The sequence below is a fragment of the Oenanthe melanoleuca genome, chromosome 8 (assembly GCF_029582105.1).
Source record: "Oenanthe melanoleuca isolate GR-GAL-2019-014 chromosome 8, OMel1.0, whole genome shotgun sequence".
NCBI classification, from domain to species: Eukaryota; Metazoa; Chordata; class Aves; order Passeriformes; family Muscicapidae; genus Oenanthe; species Oenanthe melanoleuca.
Genome location: NC_079342.1, coordinates 27,407,869 through 27,424,000, shown reverse-complemented (window position 1 = coordinate 27,424,000; position 16,132 = coordinate 27,407,869). Strand labels below are relative to the sequence as shown.

Genomic DNA, 16,132 nt, shown 5'->3' with positions numbered 1-16,132 from the left:
GAGGAATGGCCTGGAGCATTTGGCCCAGCTGGAAGATGACTGTCAGCATTGGTAGCTGCTGTGCTGCCTGGAAATTGCTGCTGCACTCTTGGAAGGGGATCAGGAGTGATTTAGGTCCCATCCTGCCTCTTTCTGGCAGGCAGAGGATGTTTGGGACAGGTCTCCTAGCCAGATCCATTTCCCCCTGGTACATTTTCCCCCCACTGTCCCTGCTGGGTCCTTGCTGAGGTGAGGGAAGAGGAGGTCTGGGGAGTACCTGAAGCTGTTTCTCTGTAAAATCACCAGTGACTCAGAGAGGGGCTGTGGGAATGACCTGATTTTGGGTTTTATGTGAAGTCTAAGGGGTTTCAGCTGGAAGCAGCAGGATCCAGATTCATGGAGCTTCTTCCTGCAGAGAGCTGTGGGTGCTTAAAAACCAAACTAATCCTGAGCTCAGGTGGTGAAAAAGTCTGGGAAGAGAGGACTACAGAGGGCTATGGCATAAAAATGAGCTTGTCTGTGCTCTGCCACCATGTTTGCAGGCTCTGAGAGCTGGGAGGGTCACGAGAGGTGATGGTGCTGCCCCACAGGGGTCTGGGGACTGTCTGAGTGATGCTGCAAGTGGAAGCAACTCCTTCTCATTAGGTGGGTTCAAGGCCTCTGGTGATGACACAGGCAAAGTGGGGAGGTTTGTGCCTTTCTGGAGCACAGGGAAGGGATGGAGGGCACTGGGTCACTCCCCCATCCCTTTTTCCCCCTGGACAATTCTCCTTGCTGGCAGTGGATTTGAGCAGACACTTTTCTTGGCTGCTGGGCAGAGTGATCCTCCCTCCAAAAACACCTGGGAAGGTCTGCTTTCCCCATGGCAGTGCCCAGGGGTGGGCAGCTCCTCAGGAACGTGGAGAGGTGTCAGGTTTGGGGTTTGCCCCAGGATCCCCTCGTGTATCAGGAGGGGCTGGGAAGGGCTGGATGAATCCCTGACCCCCAAATGTGGGTCTTGAGGGAACCCAGCTCTGCCCTCCAGCTCCTGTGTGCCCCTGGAGATGGCCAGTGCTTTACCCAGGAAAGGAAAACCCCTTCCTTATCCCAGCCCTCTCCAAAGGCAGCACAACCTTCCCTGGCTGGAAGGGACTCACATCTCCTTGACTCCTCTGATCTGACTGAAGAACCAAGCCCTTGCTAAGGACACCTGAGTCCCTGGGCAGCAGATTGTGCTGGGGAGAGCCACCAGGGAGAGCAGCACCCTGAGGGACACTTTATCCTGTCCCCAGGCAGCATGGATGCTCCTTGCTGTGTGTGCTGCCTGTTCTGTGTGCAGTCCCTCGAGTCCTTGCTCTCAGTTAGCTGGGTGCTGATGAATCCCACAGGTTTGTACATAAAGGAAAAAACCCAAACCAACAAACACCCAGGAGGTGATCTGTCTGTTGTTCCAAACTCGTTGTGCTTTGGGATGAATTCAGGGCTGTTCCTGTCGGTTTTTGTTGCAATGGAGATGGCAGAACCACTCTGAGCTCCCACCTCCCATCCCAGTGCTGCTCCCCCCTGAATCCCTACTCTTCTCAGTCTCACCATGGCCTGCTGTCCTGGTCTGCTCCTCCCTGTGTCCCCTGGAGCTGGAATTCTTCCTGGGAATTCTTGTTGCAAACTCCCTGCAGCTTAGGGAGTGTCGGTGTATGTTTTGTGGGATCTCCCAGGGAGTTGTAAAATCATCCTTTTATGATTAAACCTGCTTTTGTTGCTGTAATGGAGCTATTCTGCTGTTACTGGGACCTTTCTCAGAGATGCAGGTGATCCCTGCTATGGCAGGATCTTCTGGCCCCATGGTGTGGCACCCCCCTCTTTGCAGCTGAGAATTTGGGATTTTTTCCATAGCTATTTATGGATCATGGCAGGAGCTGGAAGCCTTCAGACTGCCTTGTGGAGGGGGGCAGGAGGAGCACACGTTGAGGGGAGGTGGATGAAAATTCTGACTGCACCAATTTAGTCTTCCTCCAGCTGACAAAACAGTTTTCCCCACTAGGAAATTGCAGTGCTTCCATGCTCAGCTGTCTCAGGCAGCAAATAAAAGGTGATTATTCAGCATGGGAATTCAGAGCTGTGCTCCAGAGTGCTCCCAGGGCTGACAGCCCTGCAGTCCCAGGTGCTCTGAGTGACCCAAAGTGTTGGTCTGAGCAAGCACTGCCCGGAGCTGCATCTGTCCCTTCAGCACCAGGGGAGGGAGGTGCTCTGGTGCCTTGGCCCTGCTCTCTGCCTGAGTGATGCTGGGACAGGGACCTGCAGCTCCCTTTGCCATCACAAACCCTCAGTGCCCTCCTGGGCTTGCACTGAAGACCCCCAGACGTGCACAAATGTCCCTGAGGCAGTTCCTGATGCTGGGATGAGGAGGGATCTGTCTCTCCTGGGCTCCTGCACCTTTGGTTCCCCCATAACCCAGAAGGACTTTAAAGAGGACCAAGAGCTGGTGCTTCATGGTCCTGGCAGAGCCTGCTTGGGGCTTTTGCAAGCTCTGCTGTGCTCTGCTTTCCCTTGGCAGCAGAGGCAGCAGGGACAGCCCAGGAGTCCCAAAGTGGGAGGGAAAGCTGGTGCCAAAGCCTTCTCCTGCTTGCTGCTTCCCCAGTCTGTGGGCAGAGGCTTTTAATGGGGACTCTGGCTGCATCCATCTGCCTGTCAGCTGTGGCAGGGTGTCCTGTCACTGCCTGTGCCTGCCAGGCTGTTTTGGGGTGTCCCCCTGGGCCCCTCTCTCTGCAGCATCTCCTCAGAGGGAGCAGCGAGCTGGGAGTGGAGCAGCTGGGATAAAGGCAAGGGAGCTGGGAGGGGACCTTGGTGCTGCCATCTGCCACCAGGGTGGGGGGACCAGACCCCTCTGCTGGCCCTGATTACAGGCTGGGATTGCTCCCAGGGTGAAGGAAGTGGCAGGAGAGCCACAGTGCCTCTGCAAACGAGCCACCTCAGGGCTCTGGGGCTGTCCTTTGCCCCAGTGATGCCCTGGTGGCCAGGCTGGGGCTGGGCTGGTCAGGGAAATGGCCTTTTTTGGGGGAAATGCTCTTCTGGGTTGTTTTTTCTAAAAGGAGTGGGCTGTCTGGGACCCTTGAAGCTCATGGCAGCTGTGCCCAGCCTCATCCAGGGAGAGGTGCTGAGAGGTCTGGGGTGCTTGTGCCCCATCCTTCAGGAGCATGAGGGCAGCACAGAGAGCATGGGCTGTGCACAGGAGGTGGAGAGAGCCCCAGGCTGCACCAGGACAGGCAGGTGAGGTTTGGGTGGCAGCTGGAGCTGCCTGCTGGGGGCCAGCAGGGCTCTGGCTCCTGCTGAAGCCACCCAAGGATTCTGCTTTGCCATGTGATGGAGAATTTACCTTGGGAGCACTGGCACAGCTCCCTGGGTGCCAGCTGGAAATGATAAGACAAAATCACCCCCTTGGTGCTCACTGCAGAGAGGGGGGGACAGGAAATGGATGTTCTCACTGGGCTTCAAGCAAGGGGATAAGAGACACAACAGGAGCAGGAAAAGCCAGGAGAGGAAGTGATTAATCTGTTTAATTCACCCTCCAGTTCCTATTATCCCATTTATTAGTGCTCCAGGGCAGCACTGGAGCCCCAGCTGAGATCAGTGTCCCAGGGCTTAGCCTGGAGAGGGAGGGCAGTGAGGAGGGCAGCAGCATCCTTCATCTGCAGCAAAACCACACCATGGGCTGGGGGAGCAGCTCTGCTGCACTCAGCTTTCCTCCAAGAAATGGGCAGTGAGGAGGGGAGATGATTCCCTGGGGGACACACAAGCCACTTTGGATAAATCCCTCTCCATCCCTGCCTGTTTCTATTGCCTCTGGGGCCATGCTTGGCTCTTTCCATCACATCTGTTGGGCCTGTGACAAGCACCTGGGTCATCTGCTGCCCTAAACCTCCCAGGTTTGAATTGCAGAGCTGCAGCAGCTGTAGCCAAGGTCCCCTGGGCTGGCAGCAGGAGGGCAGCTGCACCCCAGCTGTGTGATGGGAGGCTTCAGGGCAAGAGGAATCAGGGATCTGCTCTCCATAATCCCCATACTGGGCACTGGGGAAAGGGCTGGAACTCAAAAGAGCCCCTCCAGGGAGTGCCTTGTGCAGCAAACATTGATTTAACCATCTGCTGACTGTGCTGAATGGGTTTGGCACTGAGCAGAGCTGGCCAGAGGGGGAAGAAATTTGTCTCCTGTGGGTTGTGCTGGGCTCAGGGGAGGCAGAACCCCCCTGAAGTGAGGGTGAAACCCTGGGACTGTCAGCTTTGATGCTTTGGAGCTGGTGGGGCTCAGCAGGCAGATTTGCAGTAGGGGTGTGTGTGCTTATAGTGAAATGGAAGAGATCAATCTTGTGCAAAACAGATTTTATAGTCACAGAACATCCTGAGTTGGAAGGGACCCAGGAGGATCATTGAGCCCAGCTCCTTGCCCTGCACAGTCCCAAAATTCACACCATGTGCCTGGGAGTGTTATATAGTAGAGTTTGCTCAGCAAGACAGTGCAAGGAGAAGCTTTTTTCATGTAGGAAATAAGATTTCTAAATGTAGGAAACTGCCTCCTAGATCCCCTGGGGTGCTGTGGCTCCCTCTGTGAGGCTGGAACCTGCCAGCCAAATCCCCCAGGCCTGCACTGGCAGGAGCAGAGCTCATTACAGGCTCTGGTGTGTTCTTGGGGGCAGGGAGGAGAAAGCTGGGCATTAGAGGGTGGTGGTTTTATCTCCAGTCTGTAGAATGACAATGGATGATGTCCCTGGTGGCACTGAGCTGTCCCCAGGCAGAGGGATGCAGTGCTCATGGATCCACCCTGGAAAAGAGCCAGAGAGGAGAAGCATCTCCAGGCACCTGGAGACCAAGGGGAGCAAATTCACCCCAGCCCTGGAGTGGTTGGAGGGGAAACCACTGTCCTGGTTTGGAGGACAGGTGTCTGCCAGTAAAGGCAGGAGCTTCTCTTTGAAATGGAGAATGTAAATTATTATTATAATTTTGAAATTAAGGGGTTCTCAGGCAAAGATATGGGAATTAGGAATAACAGTTCTTCACTAGGAAAATTAAAATAGAAATACAGTATTACAAAGAACAATCCCAAAACCCTGCCAGAGTCAGAATCCAAGCTGACACCCGTCAGTCAGTCAGGGTGTTGGCACAGTCCCATTCAATGGTGGCTGCATCCTCCTGCAGTGGCAGATGTGGTTCAGCTGGAGCAGTGTTCCTGGAGAAGGTGCAGTTTCCTCTGAAGCTCCAGGGATGATGTGGAAAGGTCTGGCTTTCCTCTGGAATGCAGTGGAAAGAAGGTCCCTTGGTGTCCAAAATCTCAGTTTTTATCTGGGTAGGAAAGGCTTGGCTGCTCCCCTGGCTGGAGCATCTCCCAGTGGGATGATGGAATTTTATCAGCCATGCAGTGGGACTGAATGGGCCAGCAGCAGATGATATCTTCCTGGAGGGAGGATGGGCTGTGGGAAAGATAAAGATGATTGCCCAGCTGGTTTAAAGCTGGCCCATGAGCAGATAATATGTGCCAGGAGATCAGGGTCACTGCCCCACCCAGATGGTGACAGAATACACATTTCTGGCCACATCAACCCAACACAACCACCCCACAAAACCTTTAATGGGATGCAGCAGGACATGACATCCCATCCTGCTTGCTTAGCAGATGTGCTTTTCTCATTGGCATCAGCATCCTAAATGAGGGTCTGATTTGCAGCTTCCCGGGCTGGGATTGAGTTCCCAGGTCCAGGGGCCAGTGCTGCAGCCTGTGCTGCCTGTGCCCTGAGCTGTGGGTGCTCCTCCAGCCAGGGCTCCTGAGCAGTTTCCCAGCAACAATTCCCTCAGCTCCTGGCTGCCTTCAGCTGGAGCTGCCCAAATGTGAGCTCCGAGGGAAGGTGAGGGGGGAGAGGCAGTGCAGCTCAATCTGCTGAAATCCTGGGCTGCAAAGCTGAATTTTCTCCTTGCTTTCCTCAGAGCCAAGCACAAGCTCTTGTTTTTAGAGCACCATTTCCACAGGAGGAGGTGCTGGCAGCCCTGAGGTGAAATCCTGAGGGAAACAGGGAGAAGCTTTCTGAATCCCTGCCCAGGTAAGGTGGGTCAGGTGAGCCCAACAGATCCTGCAGAAGGGAGGGAGGTGAGAGCACAGACTCAGCTTCAGCTCATGAGAACAATTTCTTTCCCCCCTTATTCCATTGCTCAATCCAGGTCTGCATTTCCAGATTTTAAAAATAGTGCAGTAGCTTCTGTTCCCCATCAGCTGGGTAACAGGCTGTGCTCAAAGCTGGAACATGTAGGCCTGGTTTCTGTGTTTCCCCTGCCTTCTCATAATCTTCATTTTTCACCTACTTTTGGGACCACAGGTTCTCCTTGGCACAGTCAGCTCCATCACTCCAGGTTTGTCCTAGAGGAATTCACAGCTGGGCTGCCTCAAGAAGATATTCCAGCATCCTGGGGAGTGCTTGGAACCTGGTCTGGCACGCTGGCCTTTAGCTGAGGAAAGCAGTGGTGCCTTTCCTTGTGCTGCAGCTGATGTTTTTCCTCTGGGGTTACCAGCTTGCCCCGGATTTAGCTGAATTATCTGGATCCAGATTTCCTCAAAGACCCCTTGAAACCTCATTTTTCCTGGCAGGCACATCGAGAGAGCTGTATTAAAGCTGATAAGAGCTAGCTCAGAGCTCCCAGCTTTCATTAATACAGCTGCTGACAGCTGCTGCTGTGAGGCTTTGACACCCATTGTCAGTGGCTCCAGCAAGCAGAGGGATCAGAGCAGGGCAGGATGGCTTAGGGTGTGTGCTGGTTATGGCACAGCTATGGCTCCACAGATCCTCATCCTGCCCCAGCCTCCTCTCCCTGAGCACTGCTGCATGCCCAGGAGAGGAGAGGCATTCAGGATTTGTCTTTATGTCTGTGTCTGGTTTGCCTGAACCTGGAGTCCTTGAGATTTCCCTCTGGGCAGGGGTGGGAATCACAGAACAGTTTGGGTTGTGAGGGACCTTAAACACCATCTGCATGGGCAGGGACACCTTCCACTAGACCAGATTGATCCAAACCTTCTCCAACGTGGCTGGAACCCTTCCAGGGATGGGATAAAGCATTTCATGGAATGGGGACTTTGCAGGACACCTGTCTGAAGGGGGAGTGACTCATTCTGAGGATGTGACTCTGCATCCATGCAAGTCCTGACTGTCCCACCAGGAGTGCCATGGGGAGAGGAAAAACTCTGCTATTGGTACCTTGGGTTTTAGCTTTTATATTTTTCAGAATCTCTGCTGCTTAGTGTGTAACTCTGAAACCTCATATTAGGTGTTGGTAAGGTCTCCTCACAGGGTAGTTAGACAAAACAATTCCTTTCTAGCTAGAGAATCAAGGACACCTGGCACCCAAAAAGCAGAAACAACAGAGGGAAAGGGGGCTGAGACTTCATAGTCTGGGGCTGTAGTTGGAAAATTGACCCCAAAATGAACCCAAACTTATAAAAGTGTAAAACTCGTGACTGGGATCTATCTTGGATTTGATTTGGGTGTAACCCTGGCTGGGCTCTTGCACTGCCCACAGTGTATCCTTTCAATAAATGCCTGTTTTATTCATTTTGCCCTGTCTAGTCTCTGTTCCAGCTCAGCCTTTCCAGGCAGCAGTGTAGAGGAGAGACTGCTCACAGGCTGAGACTGAGGAAAAACTGCACCTAGAGGAGAAAGGTGCCAAAAAGCATCTCTGCAGCATTATAAGTTTCCCTGGTACAAATATCTCTGGGTGCCTCCTGCAGTGAGGCTCCCTCCCTGCTGGCTGGCAAGAGGTTCCTGTTTGGCTCTGTTTAGACACTATTTCACTAATATTGTTGTTTATCATGTGCTGGAGCTGTGCCTGCCAGCCTGAGCAGCCCTGGGGATTCTGGCTGCCTGGCTGGTGCGTGCTTCCCTGTGCCCTGGGCAGCATCATCCCCCTGCAAGCAGCACTGGGGCTCCCTGGGGATGCCCATCAGCAGCTCTCAGCTGTGTTCAGGGGGTTTTTGCTCTTTGCTGTGTTCAGGTGAGTCTGGGGCAGCCTGGCAGCCTGGCTGTGCAGTGACCCCTCTGCAGTGTTAAGGTCATTTTTGCAGCCCTCTGGCTTCAAATCCATGGGGCTGATCCCACTGGGGGAGCCACTGTCTCTGTAAATCCATGGGTTAAAGGCTTGGGGAACAAAATCCAGTTTGCTGCTGGAGAGCAAAGTGGATAGAAAGGACAGATTCCTTCAGACTTGATGGTCCTGTGGGTATTTTCCAACCTCAGTGGTTCTATTTCATGGTGTTTTGTGCTAAATTCCTCTTGATCCAAGCAGGTGAATTAGGCTGGAGCTTCCAAGCCCCAGAACATCCCAAATGAGTGGATTAGGCACAGCCTGTGAGAATTCCTGGGGCTGCTGAGCTGTTTGGGTGGATGTGTTTGGAACAGGGATATCAGATGGATTTTGAGCTTCCTGGGGTTCCCTGGCCTGGGAGTTGGGGTGAGGATAAAACTGTGCCTAACTCCTGTTTCTGCCCAGGCCAGAGCTGGAAAAGGTTGGGGGGGATGAAGGCAGATTGGGCAACCTGCAGCATTTGCTGTGCTGCTCTTGACAGGGCTCTCAGAAATCCCTGTTCATCCTCTGGCATCCCACAAACAGCGTGGAAAAGGCAAAACTGTTAAATGTTGACTTTTTCTTTTTTTAGTCTTGATAACAGATTGTGGCAAACTGGCTGCCTATTGCTGTTGAAGGTGCTGAGCCCCCCCTTCACCTGGTGAAGGTAAATGTTTTATGAGGGAAGAACATACAACTGATAACACATAAAAGCAATGATTTAGGAGCTATGCTTGACTTGAATAGGAACGAAATCAGGAGAATTTGTTGTGAGTAAAAGGTTTCTGGTCCATTTCAGTGTTACTGTAAGTGGAGGAACATTACAAGATGTTTGTTTCTGGAAGTATTTGGGGCCCAGCCCTAAGCTGTGCTGGTTAAAAATATTTTTAATAATTCACTAATATTTTAATAATGTGAAAAGCAGCAAAGCTGCTGGTGAGGTCTGCAGCTGGTGGAGGAGCTGCAGAGGACAAAATGCTGCTGTTGGGTGTTTGGGAAGCTGGGGCACTCTGTTACAATATTTGGGTGGAAAACAGTGGCTGGAGAGGAGTAGGGGCTTTGGCCCTGGGGCTGCCAGCAGGTGCCAAGGGACATGTTAAAAATACAATGTTAAAAATTTTAAAGCTACTGTTTTTATTTATTCCCTTAGGATAGCACCCTGTTCTGCTCTGCAGTCAGGGGGATGCTGAGAAGTTTTCTTGGAGCAGATTCAAAAAACACATTTGAAGCCCATCCTCCCTCCAGGAAGATATCATCTGCTGCTGGCCCATTCAGTCCCACTGCATGACTGATAAAATTCCATCATCCCACTGGGAGATGCTCCAGCCAGGGGAGCAGCCAAGCCTTTCCTACCCAGATAAAAACTGAGATTTGGGACACCAAGGGACCTTCTTTCCACTGCATTCCAGAGGAAAGCCAGACCTTTCCACATCATCCCTGCACCTTCAGAGGAAACTGCACCTTCTCCAGGAGCACTGCTCCAGCTGAACCACATCTGCCACTGCAGGAGGATGCAGCCACCATTGAATGGGACTGTGCCAACACCCTGACTGACTGACGGGTGTCAGCTTGGATTCTGACTCTGGCAGTGTTTGGGGATTGTTCTTTGTAATGCTGTATTTCTATTTTAATTTTCCTAGTAAAGAACTGTTATTCCTAATTCCCATATCTTTGCCTGAGAACCCCTTAATTTCAAAATTATAGTAATAATTTAGAGGAAAGGAGTTTCCATTCTCCATTTCAAAGAGAAGCTCCTGCCTTTATTGGCAGACACCTGTCCTTCAAACCAGGACAGGGGGAATCTGCCCATCCTGCCTCAGCATGAGGAGCTTTTTTGGAGGGGCTGGGAAGATGCTTCTGGGATGATGGGGCTGGAGGCAGTGCTGCTGTCTCAGGGACTCTGCCCTGCTGTTCCTCTCTCCAAACCCTCCAGATGAGGGTGGATGAGGAGCAGGGTGGCCCTGGGGAGGTGCCTCAGCTGGGGCATTGCTGTGGGAGCAGGGGAGGAGCAGCTCTGCCCTGGTCTGGTGGTGACACCCCGGGGCTCTTGTTTGGGTTGGCTTTTCTGGGTGTGTGGACACCAAAGAGCTCTGCCAGAGAGGTTATTGCAGGGAGCTAATTGACTTTCCATCATCTCCTCGGGTCCTTTGGTGAGCGAAATGACTAAAACGCTGCCGCAGGCTTCCCAGTAAACAATGAGCAGTTGGTTTCACATGGCTCCCTGTCAAAAATCCCAAACTGGAAAGGCAGGAAAACAAACAATCAGATCAGAAAGAAATGGGTTTTTGGCACCAGTTCCCTCTGTGTTGACTGGGCTGTGAGACAGACCCTGAGAAATGGCTCAGATTTGAGTCAAACAGCTCAGGCACGGATGGGGAGGGTGGGGAAGGGGATAAAAATGTCTCTGTGCTGAAAGGCAGGCACCTGCAGTCTCAGAGGAAGAGCACAGGTCCCTGTGTGCTTTCCACATGGCAGAGACATTTTAAACACAGGAGGCTGGCTGGTGAAGCAGAACAAGTGCCAGGAAAATACGTGCTCCAGCTAAAAGATGGGATTTGGGAAGTGGAGAACAGCACTTGTTACATAAATGGAATATAAACTAGGGGTCTGAGGTGGAGCAGCTGGCATCTCCTTTGTGCTCAGGCTTCAGTGACAGGCTCAAACTGCTGCCTGTTTGATCATAACCCAGTTGACAAAATTTGGCCAGAGCGTTCAGAGGGATATTTGCTGATGTTTTTTCTTGCAGTCTGCAATTGCTGATGTGTCAATGAGATTTTTAGGAGTTTTTTTCAGGCAAATTTAGTGCTTCTTGATCATCCCATTCAGGATGCAGCTTCCTTATGGTTCAGCTGGCCAAAAGTACAGTCCCAAAAGAGAAAGCTCTATGTTTTTGTCTGTCTCCTACAGCACTCTGGTATTTTTCTTTTCCAACCTCATCTCATAAATTTATTACTTTTTTTTTTTTAATTTTTTTTTTTTTTCATTTTCCAGGGAGGATTGTCTGGTTTTGGAAAAGTTCCTACTTCAAGAAAGTTTAGTCTCACTTTACATAAACATCCTGAGATGTCAGACGATTTTTTTCTCTTCTGGCCTTATTAGTGTTCATATTATTGCAAGAGAGTAAATATTATTAAAGATGTTTCAAGTTCCATGGGCTCTCCTGTTGTTAAACACAAGTGTGTAGTTTGGCACAGGCAGGTCCTCTCAGGAACAAACCTAAGTGTGAGCATGTGGCATTTACTGGAAGGTGCTTTTTTCACCCCAAGGTAGAACTCTGAGTATTTACCAGCTGTGGAAGGCACACAGCACCTCTTGCCCAATTTCTCTTCCCTACAGCAATTGCAACTTTTTCTCTACAGGGCAGCAGGGCTTGTTCCTGATGGAAGTCTGTGAATATCTGGGTCTCTCCAGCTCTCCCCACCTGATGGGACCAGCAGACAATTTGGCAGCTGGGTTGGAGGTTTTGCTGAATACACTGGGCTTGGTTTTTAAAGATGCTTTCAGCCAGCCCTGGGCTTCATCCCTTGTCTCTTTAGCTCTGTTTAAAACCCCCACATGCTTATTTGGTAGAAAAACCACACAGATCAGCTTGAAAGCCATGACTTGCATGGGAGCCCCTTCCCAGTCTCCATAAGGCTGCTGCTCCCCCCAGCCCACCTCACTGGAGTTTGTCTTGCCTGCTTTCAAATCCCAGCAGCTTCCCTGTTGTCTATCCCACAGCTTAAATAATCCTTGCCACTGAGGAGGTTTTTTTTCTAGTCTAATCTACAATTTACAGCCTCGTCCTGTTCCCTGTGGGGATGCAGAACAATTTATTCCCACACCCTTTGCAGCAACCCTCTACATAATTGAAGACTGCTACCAAACCTCTTCTGATTTCCAGACTAGACAAATCCAGTTCTTCCAGAGAAATTTTTCCCCCAACAACTTGTGCTTTGCCAGCCTCTGATTTTCCTCTGAGCTGTCCCCTGTTAGTCTGCACCTGGAATTTTTGTGGCTGTATATGTGGGGAGGAGGAAAACCAGTTAGGATTTTGTGCTGTGGGTTAAGGGTCAGCAGAGAGCATGGACCAGGTCCAAGTGGTTTGGACAATGGGATTAGACCTCTGCAGGTGCTTCCACAAAGTCAGGTGCCCCTGGGTGTACAAATGCTCATTTCTGCATAGCTGGGCTTTGCAGCCATGCATTTTTTGGCTCTTTTTGACTCTGCATTTTTGGCTCTTTTTGACTCTCACCCTGCAGGGCTGGAGGAAGCTCCTGCAGCTCCCCAGAGACGACAGCAGCTCAGCACTGGGATGCTGGTGCTGCTCCTGATGCTGTTGCTCCATGTTTCATTCCTGCCTGGCTCTGGCTGGTGGGAGGAGATGCTCAGCTTTGTCTCGGCGCCGATCAGGAATGTCGTTTCTTTCGGGATGAGGAAGCTGATCTGCATTCGTGCCCAATCATCCAAGGAGCCACAAAATTATTCACACAGCGAGTTCTCGGGCAGAGCCTCGCTCCTCCTCCCCCTCCTGCTGCGCTGGAGGAGTGCTGGGAAGGCAGTGGAGCTCTGGGGAAGGGGCACAGGGAGATGGTGGTGGATAGTGAACTCCCCAGAGCTCAATTACCCCCAGCTCCCACCGTGAGCAGGTAACCATGGAGACATCTGCATCCAAGGCATCCCTGGTCCCCGAGGAGCAGCACATGTATATTTAAACAAACACGCCCTGGGCTTGCCAAGTGGTCTTGGAGCATTTGAGCTGGCTCCACCTGGATAAGTCCCACTTGCAGAGAGGCCATGGAAAGCGGGATTTGGGAGCACCATGCATGCAGGGCTGTGTGTGGCAGGGTGGCAAAGCCCCTGTTCTAACAGGGAATGTTCTCATCCCTATCAGTGCCAGAAGAATGAGTGGGAGAATTACTGACAGGAGTGGACCCTGTGGCAGCATTTGCACCCTTCTGTACATGCCAGAACAGCCTTGCTTGGGCTGGATTTTGGTGTGCAGGGTCATGGGAGCTGTTTGGGGAATTTCTATCCATCCCAATGAGAATGGGAATATGTGGGTTTTTGCTCTGCACCTCCTCCCCGAGGTGCTGGCAGGAGCATGCTGGGGCAGGAGCATGAATGAATGAGATGTTTAAATGAAGCACTCATCTCCAGGATTTTCTCCATTCAGATTTAGGGATGAAGGTTTTAAAGAGACAGCAGCCAGGCTGGGTGGCACAGTGTCCCTGTCAGGGGGTGCCTGGGTGAGCAGCTCTGCTGTTTTCCCAGCCCAGAGATGCCAGCAAGGCACTAGAGGTGCCCTGGCAGAGCACAAGGACAGAAGTGGTGCCCTGGCTCTGGGGGATGGGCACCTGTGGTGCTTGTGCAGGGCTTGTGTGCCACGGAGAACCTGGGCTCAGTGGGAGGGTAAGGGGCAGCTTTGGGGCAGCCTTTGTATCCAGCCCTGGACGCTTTAAAATCCAGGACGCTGCTGGATGTTGCCAAGCCTCACAGATGTACTTTGCAGCGTGGTGAAAGGGAAAAGCCCAGGCAAAGGGATGCTGTGGTGTGGGCCACCCAAACCAGCCCCTGGCTGCAGGGTGTGGACTCCCAGGGGAGCCAGCAGTGATGGTGAGATTTTGGGAGGTTCTGCCGTGCCAGGGCTCCTCCCTGCCCGTGCCCGGGGGAACATCAGTATCAGAAATGTGTGTGGTGCCTGGAGCAGCAGCAGCCCAGGTCTGTGTCACCTCCAGCCCTCCACCCTCACCGCCGGGTGCAGCTGCCAAACAGAGCCCGAACACTGGAGATGCCCCTCTGCAAACAGGGCTGCAAACGGGGTTAAGGAGAGCCTGGAATGCACAGCCCCAGCCCAGCCGCAGCTCTCACCCGCCGTGGGAGCAGTCTCTGGCTGATGGGGAGAGAGGAGGATATCCATCCGTGCCCCCTGTCCCTGGTTTTGGCTGGTCACGGTCACCGTGCCCCGGTGTGCCGAGAGGAGGAGAGAGGGATTGGGGAGCCCTGGCACGGGCTGGTGGGACAATGTGGGTGCTGTGCCGGGCCTGGCTGACCCCGGGGTGCCCTGATGGGCACGGAGGAGGCTGTGTGCCCTGTCCCTGCCCCGGGGCTGTGCCAGAGGCTGCGTGCCCCGATAGTTGCCGCCGTGTTTTGTCTCGGCTCCTTCCCTCCTTTGTTATCCCCCGTCTGCCCCCTCTGGTTTACATGCGAGTTCCCTTCCTCCGATTGTCAGAAATTTCTTTTTCACTGTGTGGGCAGGAGACAGATTTTAACTGTCTCTATTTTCTCCCTTTTTTTTTTTTTTTTTTTTTTTTTAAATTTCGTTTTGTCCCCCCTCCCCCTTTCCTTCCTTCCTTCCCTTCTCCTCTAGTCTCTCCCTCCCCCCTTCCTCTTCCCTCCCTCCTTTTTCCCTCCCTTCCCCACGGCTCTTTTCCTCCCTTTTCCTTTACAAACCATGCATCTGGAATAACCCCCGGCCGGATCCATGCCTCTGTCCCCAGGTAAGCCATGCCCAGCGGGATGGTGGCCCTGGGCCAGCTCTCCCAAAGTCCGCGGGGACGTCCCCCCCCCGCGCTGCTACCTGTTGGGGACGGTCGGGAGACGCCAGTTGGGGCTGTCTCCATCCTCCTCCTCCTCCTCTCCCTGAGCGATTCCCGGTGGACACCTCCTCCCCTCCCTTCTGTCTGTGCTGCTCTCCGGGATGCGCGGGGCTCCGGGGATGGAGCGCGGGGGAAGCAGCCGGCGGCAGCCAGCGGCCACAGGTGGGTTGTGACAGGGCAGCCCGGGGGGCTCCGGGGGGCTGTGACAGGGCAGCCCGGGGGGCTCCGGTGGGCTGTGACAGGGCAGCTCGGGGGGCTGTGACAGGGCAGCCAGGGGGGCTGTGACAGGGCAGCCTTGGGGGCCACAGGTGGGCTGTGACAGGGCAGCCCGGGGGGCTGTGACAGGGCAGCTCGGGGGGCTCCGGGGGGCTGTGACAGGGCAGCCCGGGGGGCTCCGGGGGGCTGTGACAGGGCAGCTCGGGGGGCTGTGACAGGGCAGCCCGGGGGGCTGTGACAGGGCAGTCCGGGGGGCTCCGGGGGGCTGTGGGACGGCACCCCAAGTTTGAAGCCCGGCTCCCGCTTTTTCCCATTCCCGAGGTTTCTGAGGTGCGGGGATGGGCTCTCGCAAAGTTTGTGCTGAGGGAGCCTGGGCTCTCTGCTGAGGGTGGTTTGCGGGGCTGGGGGTCCCGGGGGACCCGCCACCCTCGGGAAGGATCGTGTGTAAGCGGGGCCGTTCCGGGGGCTGCCCACCCTCATCCCCCAGCTGGATTGAGGTGTGAGCCCCCTCTCATCCCTGCCTGACTGGGATGCAGGGCAGCACCGGGCTCCTTCGGCTCCAGCCCGCCTCCCCTGCCGGCCCAGGGCTGCGGGATCTCTCTCCTCCTCTCCCCTTCCTGCCCTCGGCACCCAGTGCTCCGTCTCGTGTTGTCTCCCTGCACCCAGTCCGTGCTTCCCGTGGGTCCAGGTGCTGCTCCCGAGTGCCTGGATGTTGCTGGTGACAGTGATGGATGAGTGGGGTCCTAAACCAGGGTTTGTTTGCCTCCTTGTTCCAGCTCTCCCAGCTGCTCTTGCGTTGCAGAGCGTTTCGGTGTTTTGGTGCTCGTGGCTCCTGGAGCGGGGCCAGGCACAGCAAACGCTTCCCCCACGATCCCGGACTGCCAGGAGCCCTCAGCACGCTGTGTCCCCGGGGCGATCTCTGCTGCTCTCCGGGCTCGGTGCCGAGGGATGCGGTGGCACTCCGGGCTGCTCCCGACCCGCGGCAGAGCAGGCACAGCAGCTCGGAAGGCGCTGCCGGCGGGATGAGCCATGTGCTCGCAGCCTCGGCTGCTGCTGCCGGCGGCTCTGCCAAGGCTGGGGCACAGCCACCCCACCGCCCCTGTGACTGGAGGGACCGAGTGCCATCCAAACGGGAGGGTTTCCTTCAGCCCCGTCTCCCCACAGCACTGCCGGTCTCTGTGCAGGTGGGCTGAGCTCCCCTGGGTGAGCAGCTACAGGACTGGGAGATGGAGGAGGTGGTGGAGGCATCAGGCCCTGGCACTGAGCTCCCCTCTGGTCTCTGCTGCTGC

The 16,132-nt window shown here is 54.1% G+C and overlaps 1 protein-coding gene across 1 annotated transcript in view; it reads right to left on the bottom strand.

Annotated features, from left to right (window-relative positions):
* XPR1 (xenotropic and polytropic retrovirus receptor 1) overlaps positions 1 to 15,874 on the bottom strand; it is a 65,772-nt gene extending 49,898 nt beyond the window's left edge. Inside the window, exon 1 of the mRNA XM_056496977.1 lies at positions 15,713 to 15,874. Coding sequence (XP_056352952.1) covers positions 15,713 to 15,874 — 162 coding nt within the window. The remainder of the gene's footprint in view (positions 1 to 15,712) is intronic.
* Positions 15,875 to 16,132: the final 258 nt, after the last annotated feature.